Source organism: Lutra lutra, chromosome X (assembly GCF_902655055.1).
Source record: "Lutra lutra chromosome X, mLutLut1.2, whole genome shotgun sequence".
In the NCBI taxonomy this organism is placed as follows: Eukaryota; Metazoa; Chordata; class Mammalia; order Carnivora; family Mustelidae; genus Lutra; species Lutra lutra.
The window spans coordinates 81,856,477-81,873,554 of record NC_062296.1 but is presented as its reverse complement, the minus strand read 5'-3'; the positions used below and the strand labels follow the sequence as shown (position 1 = coordinate 81,873,554).

The 17,078-nt window shown below is 44.2% G+C and overlaps 1 protein-coding gene across 1 annotated transcript in view; it reads left to right on the top strand.

The window, feature by feature from the left end:
• Positions 1–2,123: 2,123 nt before the first annotated feature.
• The window catches only part of PHEX (phosphate regulating endopeptidase X-linked), a 213,444-nt gene continuing 198,489 nt past the window's right edge, over positions 2,124–17,078 (top strand). The window contains exons 1-4 of the mRNA XM_047716507.1: positions 2,124–2,155; positions 2,999–3,120; positions 4,549–4,784; positions 10,279–10,347. Of these exons, the coding sequence (XP_047572463.1) occupies positions 4,667–4,784; positions 10,279–10,347 (187 nt within the window). The 5' untranslated portion in view covers positions 2,124–2,155; positions 2,999–3,120; positions 4,549–4,666. The remainder of the gene's footprint in view (positions 2,156–2,998; positions 3,121–4,548; positions 4,785–10,278; positions 10,348–17,078) is intronic.

Below are 17,078 nucleotides of genomic sequence, written 5' to 3'. Positions count from 1 at the left end.
ATGTGAACAAATAGCACAATACATGGTTGGGAGGCCTTTCAAAGGTAGATATCTTTCCTTGTTCAATGATGAGCAGCAGTAAATCAGGAGATAGTCTTGTTGCCCAACCAAAAAAAGATTTTCCCGATATTTAATGATGGCTGCTGTTCCTGTGAAAGAAATGAAACCTGATAATTAGTCTTTTCCACGAGAGAATTAGAGGAGGCATAGTTTATCGCTTTCCCTGGGTCTCAAGTGTCATTTTGACACGCTGTACCTCCCTTCACTAATTACCTGAGGTAGATAAGCAAATTTATCAAGTAGGGGCAGAGAGAAAAGAGGTTGGAATTTGAAACCCCTCAGGCTTGAAGACAAATGCCTGCTGTGTGACCTTGGGCAAATCGCTTAATAGCTCCAAACTTCAGTTTCCTCATCTGTAAAAGGAGACAGAACATCCAGCTAAGAAAGATGTTGAAAAAGATCAGATATAATGTAAGTAATGAGTCTCATTAGTGGGAGGCCTGGGACTTGAACCCTCCCTAGTCTGAAGGGCCTGCCAACAAGTAACAGAGCCCAGCCATAGCCGGTTCCGAGTCTGCGTCCTCTAGCTTTTCTTTCCCTTTTCTCCCTCCTTCCCTCCCACCCTTCCTCCTCCTTCCAGGGGATGGATGAATACATTTTTCAGGTTTTGAATCATTTCCTTCTTTCTCACTGAAATTGTAGCTCACATGGGATTTTATTGCCTAAAACAGAAGGCCCGGCGCCTCCGAGTAATGACCAGATGCACTCGTGTAGCATAAAGACTCCGCTTTGCTTGTCATCCCGGCCACTGAGGCTGGGCCAAGGTTGCAGGATTCCATTAGCTCTGGATAAATAATCTTACCTGGGAGTCCTACAGGGAGAGATGTCAATGTCCAGGTGAGTCCCAGGCCGGCTGGGGTTTGGCCTATCCCCTCAAGACTTCCCCCTGGAAGTCTGCCCAGTGGATCAGTCATTCAGGGATTTGTATTTCTCTGGACACATGTTGGCCTTTAGTGCTCTGTAACTTGGTTGCCAAGGGCTTTGCCTGCTGCGATGACTGCCCAGTTTACCGAACCCCGGGCATGGCCTTCTTCGTCTGCCCTCGCAGGGCCTCGCACGCGGCCAGTCACCTGAGAAATGCCCAAGAAATTTCTCTGGATGCCATTGACTGATTGCAGTTAAAGCTCAGGACAGTCCTGGAGGTTCTGAATGGAAGCAATCAAGCGGGGGCAGACCAGATGATTAAGCAGACTTACCTGTGTAGTGACTTCTCAGTTAACTGATTTTCATGGCTCGTGAGAAATTATAACATTATTTGACATCCCCCCTTTTTATCCCAGAATAACACTTCACCCCAAAACACAATAATATGCCATAGTTTTACTATTACAGTTTCAAAGACACATTGACCAATTTCCCGGACACAACAGTTGGTGTTCAGAGAACGTTAAATAGAACGATTCTGTGAAGCTGGTCAAGTTCAGGTGAACATTTTGCTTTGTGTTCATGCGCAGTGTAGGCAAGGATAACAGGCAGCATCTTCTACTACCCCTTAGTCCGGGGTTTTTGTGAAGGGCCGGGGAGTAAATCCGTTCCATGGTCCATATCTGGGTCACGGAACTACTCAACGCTGACCTTGTAGCATGAAAGCAATCATAGATAATATGTAAACGAATGGGGGTGACTTTGTTCCAATAACATTTATTTATAAAAATAGGTGGTGGCCCAGATTTGGCCCAGGTGCCCGAGTTTGCAGACCCTTGCTTTCGTCTCCTGTAAGCATTCATTATTTTTCTATACTTTGAACTTCTTTATTTTGCTCTATTTTTTTTTTCTGTGCTACAACCTTTTTCTCTTCTCCTTTTTTTTAAAAAAAAGATTTCATTTTTAAGTAATCTCTACTCCCAGGGTAGGGCTGGAACCCACAACCCCAAGATCAAGAGTCACACCCTTCACGGACTGAGACAGCCAGGTGACCCTTCGGTGCTACAAGTTTATTTTTAAATGCAGTTTGAGTGCCAGATAATCAACATTTCCCAAAAGGTTGAAAACTTAATGCAGAAAATGGCACAGAATGAAGAATGTACCTTCTAATGAACAATTCAGCAACCCCCTTTCTCCTGCCAATCCCCACCTGCTCTCAAGTCCTCCTTTGGTGAGGAAAATAAAACTTCATTACTCGCATTATGTGAACAAACTGCATTTATTTTCAATACCTTGAAAGTTATTACTTTTCTAGGCTTGTTTTCATTGTTCAATTAATGTATTTTTTTCCTCTGCATTTGCATATCTTTGTTTGGGATGGAATGCGTTGTAGTTTTCCTGTTACGATTAATGGAAGTCTTCTTTGGTTTACTGGTTCTTCACTTTGCACTTGAGTGTTCCAGAACGAATTTACGTGTTTAAATGAGGAATAGCTGTATGTCAGGATAAGTCCTAATCGCCAACCCGCAGCCACCATTGCCCGTCAGTTTGGTTCCGGAAAGTGTGGGGAGACTTGGAGAAGAAAGGGAAGCAGGAAGAAGTGGTGTAACACTTGTGTGGGTGGCCTGTCCCTCGTGCACAGGGACTCTGTCAAGCTGCAGACCAACAGTGTATGGCAGCGATCCCCTCCCTGACTTCCCCTTTCCTGAGTTTGCTGTACTGCTTGAGGCTGGTCCTTGGGCCTCAGTGTTCTCATGGCAAACCAGACTTAAAAAGACGTTTGCTATCAAGCATAGACTTTCCCCATGAGGCGAAACTGGGAAATAAACGTGCTGTCCCTCTGTGATATATCATTATCATTTGAGCATTTAGTGAAGGAATTAGGAGGCTGTAAGACACCCAGACACTAACATCTGAGCATCCTAAAGCTGCTTTTTACGAGTGAGCACCTGGGAGCTGACTTGTCTGATTTTCATTGTTCTTATTTCTGCCTTCACTGTTGTGGGCCATGAACTGTATGTAGATGCTGGGGCTATAGCATTGAACCTGATGGATGTGATTCCTGACTTCACAGAGCTCACAGTCTAAGAAGTACTATGGATTCAAGTCTAAAATCTCTTGGGAGAATCCCATCCTAGGAGCCAAAGGCCTGCTAAGATGTGTTATGGAATAACAGCAACAAAATAACATCAACAGGTAATAAGCACATGATATCTATAGCATACTGTGGTGTCATAATTTGGACAAAGGCTTGTGCTCTTCTGCCTTTGGGGCAACATGAAACGAGCAGAAAGTGAGGTAGGATGTGTTTTGGAATAAGTCTAAAACCTTGAAAGAACCCCATGCCAGGGGTAGAAGGCCTGACCCAGACCAGCCAGATAGGACCGTGAACACGTGGCCATGTAATGCGGGGCTCCACAGCCTCTGCAGAGCTCCGGCGGGACCCACAAGGCCATGGGCACAAGTTCTGCATGAGAACTGTGCTCTACTGGTTTTCAGACGAATTCTCCACCCCCATTCCCGCTGTCCTATGAGCGTCAGCAAAACAAAAACAGTTAAGTAGTAACAGTGTTGTGAACCAATGATATCTGTATCGTTGGCTAATAAAACCCATAGCAATGGACTCTCAGTTGCCTTTCCCCACGAAGAAAGCAGATTTTCATAATTTAAATTGTTTGCATAGTTGCACAAATCAAAGACCCAGTCATTCACTCCGTCTTTCGAGTGAAACCAATCGCCTTTGATTTTTATCCTGGAGAACCTGCTGAAATGGGCGTATCACGGAAGCACAAAACTGTACTAACCAAAGGCTGCCTTGGTGGGCCTGGAGGGCAAAATACACGAGGGCACTTTCCATCAAAAGATGCAGGAGGGAAAAAAAAATCTTGTACCATTTCTTCTGTGGTTGCTAATAGGCTTAATTTGAATGCTCACCCCTCCTTTATCCAATTCCTAGCACCACAGAGAGGAAGTGCTTTTTCTTTCTCCTTAAAAAAAAAAAAAGTTCCCGTCCAAACCATCAGCCTCTGTAGGTTGCCTTAATTGCTGCTTTGCACCGCACTGGACTGTGACTCTGATTTTTGGCACATGCCGTCATACACCCAGTTCCTAAAATAAAATGCTCCAGGATATCCCAGGAACTTTTAGAGGGCTTTAAAAAGGGACTTGCACACAGAAACAATAGCTTGGATGGAGACAGTTTAGGCGAGCAGAATGATGAGTGCACAAGAATTACGTGATTCACTGAGACCTTAGAGCAGGGCCGGAGAATCCTTGCCACCGAACTTATCATGGTTTGGGGGAGTTTGATGAGAATCCAGTTTTGATAAAGACAATTGTTTTTTCCTCCCTAAGTGACTATACATTTAAATAGCTAAAACATCTGTTCAGCCACATAGTAAAACATGTACACTCAGAACGCCTGAGAGAAGAGCCTGCCAAATCATTGGTTGCGAGCGACTTTGCTGGGGCGGGGGGAGCACCAAGATAAAGCAACCACTGTTTGTTTTGTCTGGTCAGGGGGAAAGCCAAGGCAACCAATATTTGGGGTTTCTTTTATTTCATTTGTGGAGAAATATTTGAGAAAGGGTGGCGAGGGAAGATTTCCTGACGGGACTTCTTCAGCTGTCTGTTAGTAGAAGAACAAGAGGACCTTGGATGTCAACGCCTAACAGACTCTTGAGACCAGCCACCAGACCACAAAAAGTGACTTTCTCTTTGCGTGGCCTCTGCGTCCCTCCTGATGGAGGCAGAAATGGGGAGCAGCACGGAGACTGGAAAGACCACCAACAGAGGCACTCGAATCGCTCTGGCTGTGTTCATTGGCGGCACCCTCGTGCTGGGCACGATCCTCTTTCTAGGTAAGTGGGGCGCTGGAGGCCAGGGAATGGGGCGAGTGCAGTTACGTTTCCTTGTGCTTTATTCCGGCAGACCTGGTCAGGAGGCAGGTGGAGGGCTGTTTGAATGTGTGAGTAGGTGGTGTATCCTTAGCTTCTATTAAATATGCAGAAGGAAAAGGAGCCCTTTCTTTAGGAAGTCAAAGAAATAAATACGTGCAACCAGATGTATAGTCCAGAAATGCCAAGTGGGTATCAAGTGGCTTCCAGCGGCTGGAGGACTCAGTTGCACTGCGCAAACTTTTTTTTTTTTTTTACGCATTGCATTTTACATTTAGCAAAATGAGGGTTTATGAATTCATAGTCAGATACCTTCATTTATTTTGCGAGGAAAGACTTTATGTTGTGATCAAAACCATGCTGGAATTTTTTTTCCCATTTGAGTTTTGCTAATGTTTGCCTGAATGAATCATGAACTTTAACTTAAAAAAAAAAATACAGGGGCACCTGGGTGGCTCAGTGGGTTAAAGCCTCCACCTTAGGCTCAGGTCATGGTCTCAGGGTCTTGGGATCAAGCCCCGCATCGGGCTCTCTGCTTGGCAGGGAGACTGCTTCCCCCTCTCTCTCTGTCTGCTTCTCTGCCTACTTGTGATCTCTCTCTGTTAAATACATTTTAAAAAAATGCAAAGCAGTCTTTAAATGTGCCTCTTAGGGGCGCCTGAGTGGCTCAGTGGGCTAAAGCCTCTGCCCTCAGCTCAGGTCATGATCCCAGGGTCCTGGGATCCAGCTCTGCATCGGACTCTCTGCTCAGCAGGGAGCCTGCTTCTTCTCTCTCTGCCTGCCTCTCTGACTACTTGTGATCTCTGTCAAATAAATAAAATCTTTAAAAATAATAAATGTGCTCCTTAATGATATTCCTCAATGCCTTTCTAATCCAGTGACTCTGGTGGGATGAAATTTTAACTCTGCCTTTCTAGATTTAAAAATTAATATGAAGGAAAACAGAGGTTGTCCTTCCAACATTGGAAAGGTATTGTGATTCAATTATTTTAATGAGCCTTGGTGACAATGATGTACCCAGAGAGTATGATGATGAAAAGCATATTCCTATGAATAAGAATGAAATGTCATGAAAAGCAGAGATGGATTTTCTAAAGTTGCCGGCATTCTGGACCCTTGATTATTAGCCTTTGTATTTTCCTCATACAGCCCATACTCTTTCATGAGCTCGAAAGCTATATGGGAACAAGCCTCTATCCTTAGGGGATTTGAGGTGCAGTCTGAAATGCAGCGAGCCTGGAAATGTTCTTTGGCTCGCACAGGTTGCAGGAGGCCATGTTTATCCTGGCAAGGGAAAACCAGTGATTCGACTTGAAAAGAGTTAGGGTTGTGTTGCTGAAAACTCTGCTAAAACCAGCAAACCATCTTTCCATGTTCTCTGTGGCTGCAGACTTTGGAAATTAGATAGGTTTATTGCTTTCTGCTACAGCTAAACCTCCTACTCCTGCAGCTGAATTTGTGGCTCTCAAAAACTTTTCCGAGATTTCTCGGCACTTGGGGTTTAGACATGTGTCCTCTCCTGAAATTCAAAGGAGAGGAAAATGATATGGTCATGCCCATATGGGAACTGCATACAATGTGGGAAGTGAGTACAAAGTTAGACTATTTGTGTTTCACGAACGCTCCCAAACTTCAAAATCCAAGGGATGATCGTTTATGTAAAAATCCGTACTCTTCTCAATGACGTTTCTGCAGCTTGAAGCATTTGAAATTCCACTGTTTAAGAACGACTGTATTCTGAGGCTGTTATGTATTAGTTGAAATATTCTCTCTCTCTCTTTTTTTTTATGATTTTATTTATTCATTTGAAAGAGAAACAGAGACAAGAGAGAGCACCAGCAGGGGGAGAGGCGGAGGGAGAAGGAGAAGTAGACTCCACACTGCACTGGGAGGTAGAAGCTGAGCTTGATCCCAGGACCTGGAGATCATGGCCTGAGCTGAAGGCAGATGCTTAATCATCTGAGTCCCCCAGGCACCCCTAGTTGGGATATTTTTCAATGGCAGCAAATCTTTGTTCCTTGAGAGGAGATGATTATTCAGAAACAGCTCTAAAGTTTTTAGAGCACAGTAAAATTCATGAAGCCAGGCAATGCTATGGCTAAGGAGGCCTGCCTAGAGCAGAAAAAAATAATTTGCAGTATGCCAGTTACCTGGCTGTCACTGCAGATTTCTAAGAGGAGCTCTAATGATGTCAGAGAATAAAAGTATAGCCTCTTTACACCTGTGCTACTCACTGTTGCCCTTGGACTAGCAGCATGAACCCCACTTGGAAGCCTGAGGCGCCCCCCCCCCAAGAACTACTGATTCAAAATCTACATTTCCATAAGATCCCCAGGTGATTCATTTGCAAACTAAGTCTGAGATGCCTTGCTCTAGCTGACAACAGTCCCCTTGGATGTCTGTATTTGGGGATATTTGCTTTCAGATAAATGCACAGTCTTCAGGAGGTTTTTGTCAAACATCTCTGCACTATTTCAGACCTCTTTCCCCCAGCCTTCTTCACTGCCTAGTCCCCCAGGCTTTGCCACCCACCTCCACCGTGCACTTAGTGAAAAGTCCTTGTCTGAAAATCTCCAGGGACCTGCAAGGCAATGCTCTTCGTGACAATATTCTGGTTAAGTCCTCTTCAAGGCGCTTTCTGGTTGGTATTTTTCTGTCTGTCCAAATTTAGGCACATGCCTGCAATTTCTAGCATCCTTCCTTACTTCTTTGTATTTTAGGCTCTGGGCTAATCTCTTTCCTAAACCCGAGTCCTTCTACAGTAAGAGTGACTGCCATTGGCCTTGGGGTGGTCTCAGAGAAGCTAGAAAACTAGAATCTAAAATGACAGGTATAACCATAACCGGTTTATTTTAAGGGGTCCTTTCTTCTCTACCTCCTTCCCCCCTTCTTCCTCCCCACAGTCTATTCCTCAAATGTAATAGTTGGCAAACTTTTTCTGTGCAGGGCCAGAGTGTAAATATTTTCAGCTTTCTGGGCCATCCAGTGTCTGCTTCTGCTACTTGACTCTCTTATAGCAAGAAGGCAACCACAGACAAATATGTACACAAATAGGCATGACTGTATTCTGATATAATTTGATTTCTGAACACTGAAATTTGAATTTCAGATCATTTTTATGAAATATTATTCTTCTTGTGGTTTTTTCCAACCATTAAAAAATGTAAAAATCATTTTTAGCTCACGGGCTGTATAGAAACCGGCAAAAGACTGCATTTGGCTCATGAGCCATAGTTTGCTGACCCCCCACTTTATGGTCATTCTCACACTGTTGGTCTGTGGATGACTCCACTGCATTCTGAGTCATTTCTGCTAGTTAGAGAAAAATCTAAAATGAGAAACCAAACTGTCCCTTAAGTGTTTTTTATAGCACTTAATCAGTAAAAAGTAACATTTTCTTTTTTTATATTAAAAATATTGTTTCTGGGGCACCTGAGTGGCTCAGTGGGTTAAGCCTCTGCCTTTGGCTCAGGTCATGGTCTAAGGGTCCTGGGATCGAGCCCCACATCAGGCTCCCTGCTCAGTGGGGAGCCTGCTTCTACCTCTCCCTCTGCCACTCTCTCGTGCTCGCTCACTCAAATAAATAAAATCTTTTTAAAAGGATTTATTTATTCCCTTGAGAGAGAGAGAGCGAGCGAGCGAGCAACCCGGGAGGGGAGGTCAGGGATGGAAACCACACTCCCCACTGAGTGTGGAGCCTGATGCAGGGCTTGATCCCAGGACTCAAGATCAGAACCCGAGCTAAAATCAAGAGTTGGACCGAGCTAAAATCAAGAGTTGGACACCCAACCGACTGAGAAACCCAGGCACCCCTAAGATACTTCTTTTTTTTTTTTTTAAGATTTTATTTATTTATTTCACAGAGAGAGATCACAAGTAGGCAGAGAGGCAGGCAGAGAGAGAGATAGAGGAGGAAGCAGGTTCTCCGCTGAGCGGAGAGCCCGATGCGGGACTCGATCCCAGGACCCTGAGATCATGACCTGAGCCGAAGGCAGAGGCTCAACCCACTGAGCCACCCAGGCGTCCCAAGATACTTCTTTTCTTAAAAATAGACCTGAGATGCTCCATAGGCAATTTTCTTTTTTTTAATTAAAAAAAAATTTATATATTTTTTACTTTTTATTATTTTTTTTTATTATATGTATAATGTAACACAAGTAAAATGGCTGTTTGGAGGATGGCAGCAGAGAAAAGAAGAAAAAGCAGGCTCCTCTTAGAATGTGGGTTAATAACAAATACAGATCACCACACTGGCAAGAGATACATACAGGCCCTTCCGTCTCTATCAGAAACACGGGTACCGCCATGCTTTCTCATCCTGCTTCTCAGCTGAGGAGGCCACAAAAGGCCTTGGCTCCCCTTCACCCCCCACCACTCATCTCTCCGCAGCCACATCTCCAATGATTCCTTATTTCTGCTCACAGAGTACAGCAGTCATGAATTTCCATTAACTTCCTTGGCTACCAAAAATATTTTTGAAATCTAAACTCACATCTGCTAATGCGCAGGTGTTGCCTGGAGTTTACAAATAGGGCGCCCTTCTGTACTTCTGCAGAAATCCATTTAGATAATACTGTCAGCCAGATGGGGAAAATTAAGCCATTGGTGAAAAGCTAATTCTGTCTCGAAGGGTTTTTGTTTTGTTTTGTTCTGGTGGAAGTAGTTGGAAGCTTGGTCCACGAGCCGCATGTCTGGTAGCTAGGCTGAGCTTGGTGGGAGGAGAGTGTGTGGGGTACACGGCATATCATGACTCTCCTGCCAGATGACTGAATAATATACGGTGTACCCCCCGCCCCCGTAACACACACGTCTATGGATTGTTTAGATAAGATTCAGAACTTTAAATGCCATGCATGCTATTTTTCTCCTTCCAGTCTGGATTTGCTCCAAACGACTAGTTGTAAGTTTCATTTTTTCCCCCATCTCTAAAACAGGAATGTAGTTGTAAACAGAAAGAGTGAAATTATGAGACTTAAATCATAGATAACTGGAGATGGAAGAGACTTGAGAGATCATCTAGCCCAGTGGCTCTCCAACTTGAGTGTGTATCAGAATCACCTGGAGGGCTTTGCCAAAAAGCACATAGCTGGGCCCCACCCCCAGACTTGCTGATTCAGGTCAGCGGTAGGGCTCAGTAGTTCGTCTTTCCAACGAGCTGCCAGGGGATGCTGCTCCCGAGGCTTGGGCACCCCACTCTGAGAAGCACTGATCTGATTGTATCCACTCCTCTTATAGTCTAGAGAACCCAATTTCAGAGCAGCTGAGTCTCACCAAGTTTACTTAGCTTGTGACCAGAATCTGGTTCGGTGATACCGAGCCCCCTGGATTTTTGAACTCCAGGTCAATGCTGAGAAAGACGAACTGATATCAGATGTCTAGCATATGTGCCTGACTGTGGGTTACCTGACGGGGGTCTGCTACAAGACAGTCATTTCTTTATTTTGGTCTGTTTTTCCAGTGAGTCAAGGTTTCTTAAGTCTCCAAGCTAAACAGGAGTACTGCCTGAAGCCAGAATGCATCGAAGCTGGTAAGTCCGTTTTCCTTCCTGTGTCAAGTTATCATTATGGTACCTTGGGGAAAGGAAGAGGAAACAGGTGGTATTTTTAGTATTCTGTTTGTTTGAGGTTTATACCAAGTACAAAATGCAATTTTTTTTAAAGATTTTATTTATTTATTTGACAGAGAGAAATCACAAGTAAGCAGAGAGGCAGGCAGAGAGAGAGGAGGAAGCAGGCTCCCCGCTGAGCAGAAAGCCCAATGCGGGGCTCGAGCCCAGGACCTGGGATCATGACCCGAGCCGAAGGCAGCGGCTTAACCCACTGAGCCACCCAGGCGCCCCACAAAATGCAATTTTGATGAACCTTTCAGTTTACCTTCGATGGTAAACGCTCAGTGTGAAATTGTGGAGTATTGGTTTCCTGTTTTTCCCTTCCTTGCAAAAAAACAGCTGTGTGGTATTCCAAGTCATTATAAGAAAATCTAGAAGGGGCTTGAAAGGCCAAATGGCTTTTCTTAAGACCCGAACAGAGAGACCATCAGCCTTCCTATGGTCTCAGCTGGATATAGATCCCTGTTTACCCTAAGCAGTCTCTCTGTATCATTTGGTCAGTGGGTCTGACCTGTCTGCCTCTGAGCAGGGATCCTCCATCAATCATCGCTTCCACTATCACCTGAAGTCACTTTGGGTCATTACAAGTCAAGCTTGTCTTGAGGTTAAAGGGCCATGCATCAGTGGGTACTCCACAGTGTATATGAGTGTTTAAACTCACCTCCGTTTTGGCACAGCCATTATATTCCCTCTATAGGGAAGAGGGAATAGGGCTAGGACCTAGATTTGCAGGACCCAGATTCCAGCGCCCCACCCCTCATCTTTAAGTGGGCACGTGGGCACGAACACTAGTGCATTTTCCAAGGGGAGAGTCATAAGGATTAGTTAAGCACATGGCCCTTTCACTTTCCTCTTGGTCTTAAGAGATTAATGAAATAATCTGCCAAATATTTATTCCAAGTCAGGCACTGAGTTAGCAGTGAACTTGAATGACCAGGTAGGGGAAGAAAGACCATCAATAAACACAAGGTGATCAGTGTGGAAGAAAAAGATCGGCTGGTTGTAATGTGCAGAAAATTAAAATACTCAAGTACAGTAATGTGATAGCAAGGACAGGATGGCTAGATTGGGAAGTCTGAGGAAATGATGTTGAAATGACCCTGAATGATGAGAAGGGACGTGTGTGAAGATCAATGAAGGGGCTTTCCAGGAACAGGAAGAGCTGAGGCAAAGGTCCCAGAGTGGAAGAACTTAACTGCATAGGGGACAGAGTGCAGGTGATGGGAGGCTTAGTGGGGAACCGGGGTGTCAGCGAGTGTGGGTTTTTCCTAAGTGTGCTGAAAAGCCTCCGAGAGATTTCAGTAAAGACAGAAACATGATCTTATCAGCATTTAAACGATCTCTCCATGCACACCTAGACTCAGGAGAGTCTTCTTGGGTGGGGAACAGACCACAGGGAGCAAGATGGAAGAAGGTCGTCAGGAGGGAGGTTATTTCGGTAAGCTGGATGAGACTCGATGCTTTCTTGAATTCCAGAGATGGAAAGGCAGAGTGTAGAGGGTTTAGGAGCCAGAGGGCTGCCAAAGGATTTGAAGTGGGCTGTGAGAAAAAGCAGAGAATCAAGGTGATGCTTAAATTTTTGGCGGTGGCACTAGCTGAGTTAGAAAAGACTTGGGTAAAAGAGCTTTTAAATTCAGAGGCCTTATACAGAGGTAATGGATTAGACAGTATGTTATTTCTTATTCCTTTTTAAAGTGATCAATATATATATTTTTAACCAGTCATTGTGTTAAGTGACTTACATATGCTGCTATCTCATAAAATCTTCATAAGAACCCCATGATGTCAGTGCTATCACCAGACCCAACTACAGATGAGGATATGGAGGCTTCTGGAAGCTAAATAATTTGCCCAGGATCACATCCTGAGTTTGGTGCTGCGCTGGGCTTCAAGTTCATGTCTGTCTGCTCTCCATCAGTGCTTTTGTGCAATAAGGCCATACCTGGTAACTCTTCAGCCTTGGTCCAGTCTTGCCTTTTTCATAATGATAGACCTACCAGAGTCTGGTGACTGGATAACAGTTTCAGCTTCTCGATCTTATCCCGGAAAGGGTGAGAACAATTTGGGAATTCCCATACCCTTTCCTGTTTGCAGCTTGAGCCGCTGACCTAGGGGATTTCAATGGAAAGGGATGACTTGAAGTAGAGTGGACCACCAGGTGGAACTGTCAGAGGTCACATTTTAGACTTCATGTCACCTTGTGATTTTGCTGTGGTTGGGTCCTTGCAGATGTGTGAGAATGAGATTTTCTGAACTGAAAAATTTTCAGTTTGAGTTTAGGCAACTTTTGGTATGGAGAGCCACATAGCGTATGAGTTTTCTCTTTATTACAAATCGTAATAACACAAGAGTAAACCTTACAGAATGCCATTTGCTATGTCGTCTCCTGGCAGCTAATCTGTTTTGCCTTGCTGTTCTGTTTTTAATTTTCACGTTGGTGAACAGCTTTCTAATATTGAAAAAAAAATACTGATTTTTCTGTCTCTGTGACGAAAGGCTCACCAAGGATATATCCTCTTCAGTGTAACATGAACCTCACTGTGATTAGGGACCTGCAGAACAGCTGTTAGGTACACACTGCATACATGGGCCCCTGGGAAGGTTTCAAATGAGAAGCAGCACAAAGGCATACGCGGGAGGTAGACGGGGTGGGGGCTCGCGTGCGTGCGTGGGGGCTCGCGTGCGTGCGTGGGGGTGCGTGTGTGGTGGGGGCGCGCGTGCATAAGGGGGTGCGTGCGTGCGTGTCTGGTCATGCAGGATGGAAGCTCAGAAGTTGGAAGCGTTTGATGACCTCTGGACCGTTTCTAAGCAGGTGCCACCTGTTTCTGAATGTCTCCTCTCCATAGCTCTTTTTTCCTCCTCTTGTCCATTTCCTCTTCTCCGAATCCCTCTTTCAAAATAAAGGTGGAAAAAATTACAAGGAAAGGGTGTGCCAAATACAGATAAGGGCTGACGAGCTGACTTGGGTTTGAAGCATGATCTGGCCACTTAAAAGCCACATGATCCTGGGTTGATTAAATAACCATCCAGAGCCTCTTGTTTATCATCTATAAAATGAGAATGCTGTTTTAACTTAGCATATTAGGTGTGAGATTGGGAGAAAATAGTAGTGCTGGTTGTAGTAGTAATCCAGGTCTGCAGTGTGTTATTCTTAACCCCAGACCCAGAGAACATTGTAACCGTCAGTTGGCAAGACTGGACCTGATCTCAGTTCTTGTGGTGGCAAAACTGACTCTTAACTTCTGTGAGACTGTTGTAGACTTTGTTGATACCACCTAGGAAAATATCCGTATATTTCCTATGTAATTATTAAGGTGCTTCTTTCAGGAGTGCCCCTCCAGACATTGCTGGAGGTAGTATATCAGCTGTGGTCTATGCACTGTATTAGTTTTCTAAAACCTGAAAGCCTATAAGCTCTGAAAAGTAACTCAAGAGTTTCAAATGAATGTTTATGGAATTATAATAGCAAAAATTTGTATGTAAGGTTGCCAGCTTTAGCTACGTGCATACGTGGCTGCTCCGTTACATTTGAATTGCAGATAGACAACAAGGCTGCTATTTTTTGGTATATGTCCCCTACAATATTTGGTACATACTTAAACTGTAAAAGCCATCATGGGTAAGAAATTCAAATTTCATTAGGCATTCTGTATTTTATCTGGCAACCATATTTGTCGTGTGCCTGACACTGTTCTGGACATTTCATGTGTATTGACTCATTTAATTCTCCTGAAGATCCCATGGGTTACGGTTATTATCTCTTTATAGATGAGGAAACAGAGGTTAAGTAACCTGCACAAGGTTACATAGCTTTGCATGGTGTTGTTGGCATTTAAACCCAGGCTGTCTGGCTCCAGATGATGCTGAACTTTCTGAAAAGGGCTTAGCATGGTTCCTGGTGCAGAGGAAATGCTCAGTATTAATGATTTTACTGTTAGCACCACCCTCTCCCTTGAGCCCTGATTAAACTTAAAAGCTCAGGCTGGTACATGGGGTGTGGTGCCTCTATCTCGGCATAAACACTAGTAAGAGACCCCGAATTCCCTGACCTTATATGCAGTAACTTGAGAGAACACATAGTTGGGCCTTTCACAGGTTTCTTTGATCCTCCTATTTCTTTATTAAAACAAGTCTCTTTGAGTTTTCTCCATGGAACTGAGCAGGGGAAAAGGAGTTTGTGGTGTCTTGACAACTATGGTCCCTTGAAATTTGAAGTCACCGTTCTCCTCCAGAAAGTGCAGCCCTGTGCCCAGCTGTGAATTATGAATGATGAATTGGGAGGTTGAAACTAGAGTTTTCCCACTTAGCGGGCTGACTTCCAAATTCTGTGTGAGTGATGTATTTCCCTGCTCTATGTCAAGGCTGAGGTCAGAGCTGATCTTGCAGATTTTGTAGGTACCTACAAGAATGCTGGATATGTTTTAGGCTGGGGGCAGGGGGAGGTTTGGGAAGGCTGCCAAAAAACAATGTGCTTATGTGAATAAAAATGTGTATGAGGGTTCTTCTGTGTGACTGTAAATATTTTTTAAAAATATTATTTATTTGACAGAGATCACAAGCAGGTAGAGAGGCAGGCAAAGAGAAAGAGAGGGAAGCAGGCTCCCTGCTGAGCAGAGAGCCCGATGTGGGGCTCGATCCCAGGACCCTGAGATCATGACCCAAGCCGAAGGCAGAGGCTTAACCCTCTGAGCCACCCAGGTGCTCCTGTGTGACTGTAAATATTGTGTGGCAGGGAAACTTGAATAATCTCTGCGCCTGGGGTGTCACATAGTAGATTCATTCTGTGGTGGCACAGCCAGAATTATTATAAATATAAACTGAAATAAAGATTTGGTATGTCCTAGCTTATTTGCATAGTAATTAATAATAAACTAGTAGCAGTAAGTAAAAATATAATTGGAGACCATTGAACTAACTCTCAAAGATGACAATATTAAGCCAATTTTAAATTTATCAAACTTCTAAAACCAGTTTTTCATTTTACTTTTTTTTTTTTAAGAGAGAGAGAGAGAGCACAAGCAGAGGGGTTGGGGAGAGGGAGAGAGAGAATCTCCACACTCAGGGCAGAGCCTGACCCGGGGCTCCGTCTCACAACGCTGAGATCATGACCTGGCTAAAATCAAGAGTTGGACACTTAACTGACAGCCATCCAGGTGCCCCTCTAAACCAGTTTTTTTTGCTATGATTTTTTTGGGGGAGGGAGAAAGTGCTGGGGATTTTGAAGTCCTGTAGAAACTGAGGATATGTCTATATCATTCACTTTATCAAGGACAAAAAGCTCTTGAAAATTTTCATAGCAAGTCTAGGCTAGAAAAATAGCCTAAGTTTAAACCTGGAGGACACATGTAACCAAACTGATAACCAGCATATATACATATATGCTGATGACACTTTTTTTTGGCAATTCCTTCATATTTAGCTGACAACTCATTGGGTTTTCATTACTTCAAATAAATATATCCTGGCATTAATTAAAGTATGAAAATTACCCAGAATGTCATCTTTCCAATGTCATTAAAATACTGGCTGCCCCCCACTTTTTTTTTAAATTGGTGCATATCTTTGTGTTAGAGAGGTAGCCAGCAGTTGTATGACAGTTGGCAGGGAGTTGGAGTTGAATATTAGGAATTTTGGAACCTTCTCATTTTTTTTTAAAAGATGTTATGATTTGAGAGAAGGAGCACATGCATGTGGGAGATAGATCATGAGTGAGCACAAGGCGGGGAGAGAGGCAGAGGGACAAGCAGACTCTCTGCTGAGCGTAGAGCCTAATGTGGGGCTCGATCTCAGGGCCCTGAGATCATGACCTGAGCTGAAGTCATACACTCAACCAACTGAGCCATCCAGATGCCATAAGAAATTTCTCATTTTTTTAAAAGATTTTATTTATTTATTTGACAGACAGAGATCACAAATAGGCAGAGAGGCAGGCAGAGAGACAGAGGGGGAAGCAGGCTCCCCACTGAGCAGAGATCCCGATGTGGGGCTCGATCCCAGGACCCTGAGATCATGACCTGAGCCGAAGGCAGAGGCTTAAGCCACTGAGCCACCCAAGCGCCCCTACCTTCTCATTTTTTAGTGAAAGTTTTTTTTTTTAATGCTCATGGATACGTATTTAAGTATGCAAAAACTTCCTCCCTGTTGACTGTATTACATATGTAATTGTGTGTGGGCTTATGAAAGAGGAAGAAATGGTAAACCAGTCTGTTGTGTCTTTCTGTTAACTTACACACATACTCCCCTCCTCTGGCCAGGTCCAGGGGCCAGGTCAGCAGCTGTATCCTTTTACGAGGCTGAATTCCCTGCTAAATGGCCCTGAGCCTCCCTGCAGGGCCTGTGGGGGTTTCTTCTAGGGGTTCATTCCTCTGAGAGCTACCCTGAACGTCCAGGGGCTCAGGAATTCATAGGTGGCTTTCCAGGTCTTTATGGAGGTATATTGTACATACCTCTTTTAAATGTTTCAATATGACTTAATGGGCCACAGTTTCACTCAGCTTATGCTGTGGAACAAACTACCTTTGAGGCTTGAAACATGAGTGATTGAGTATTTCTTCAAATTCTGTGGGTTAATCGGGGGTTCCTCTGCGGCTCTTGCCTAGGGTCATTCATACAGCTGCGTTCAGCTGGAGGGTCCTCTGGCCTGGAACGTC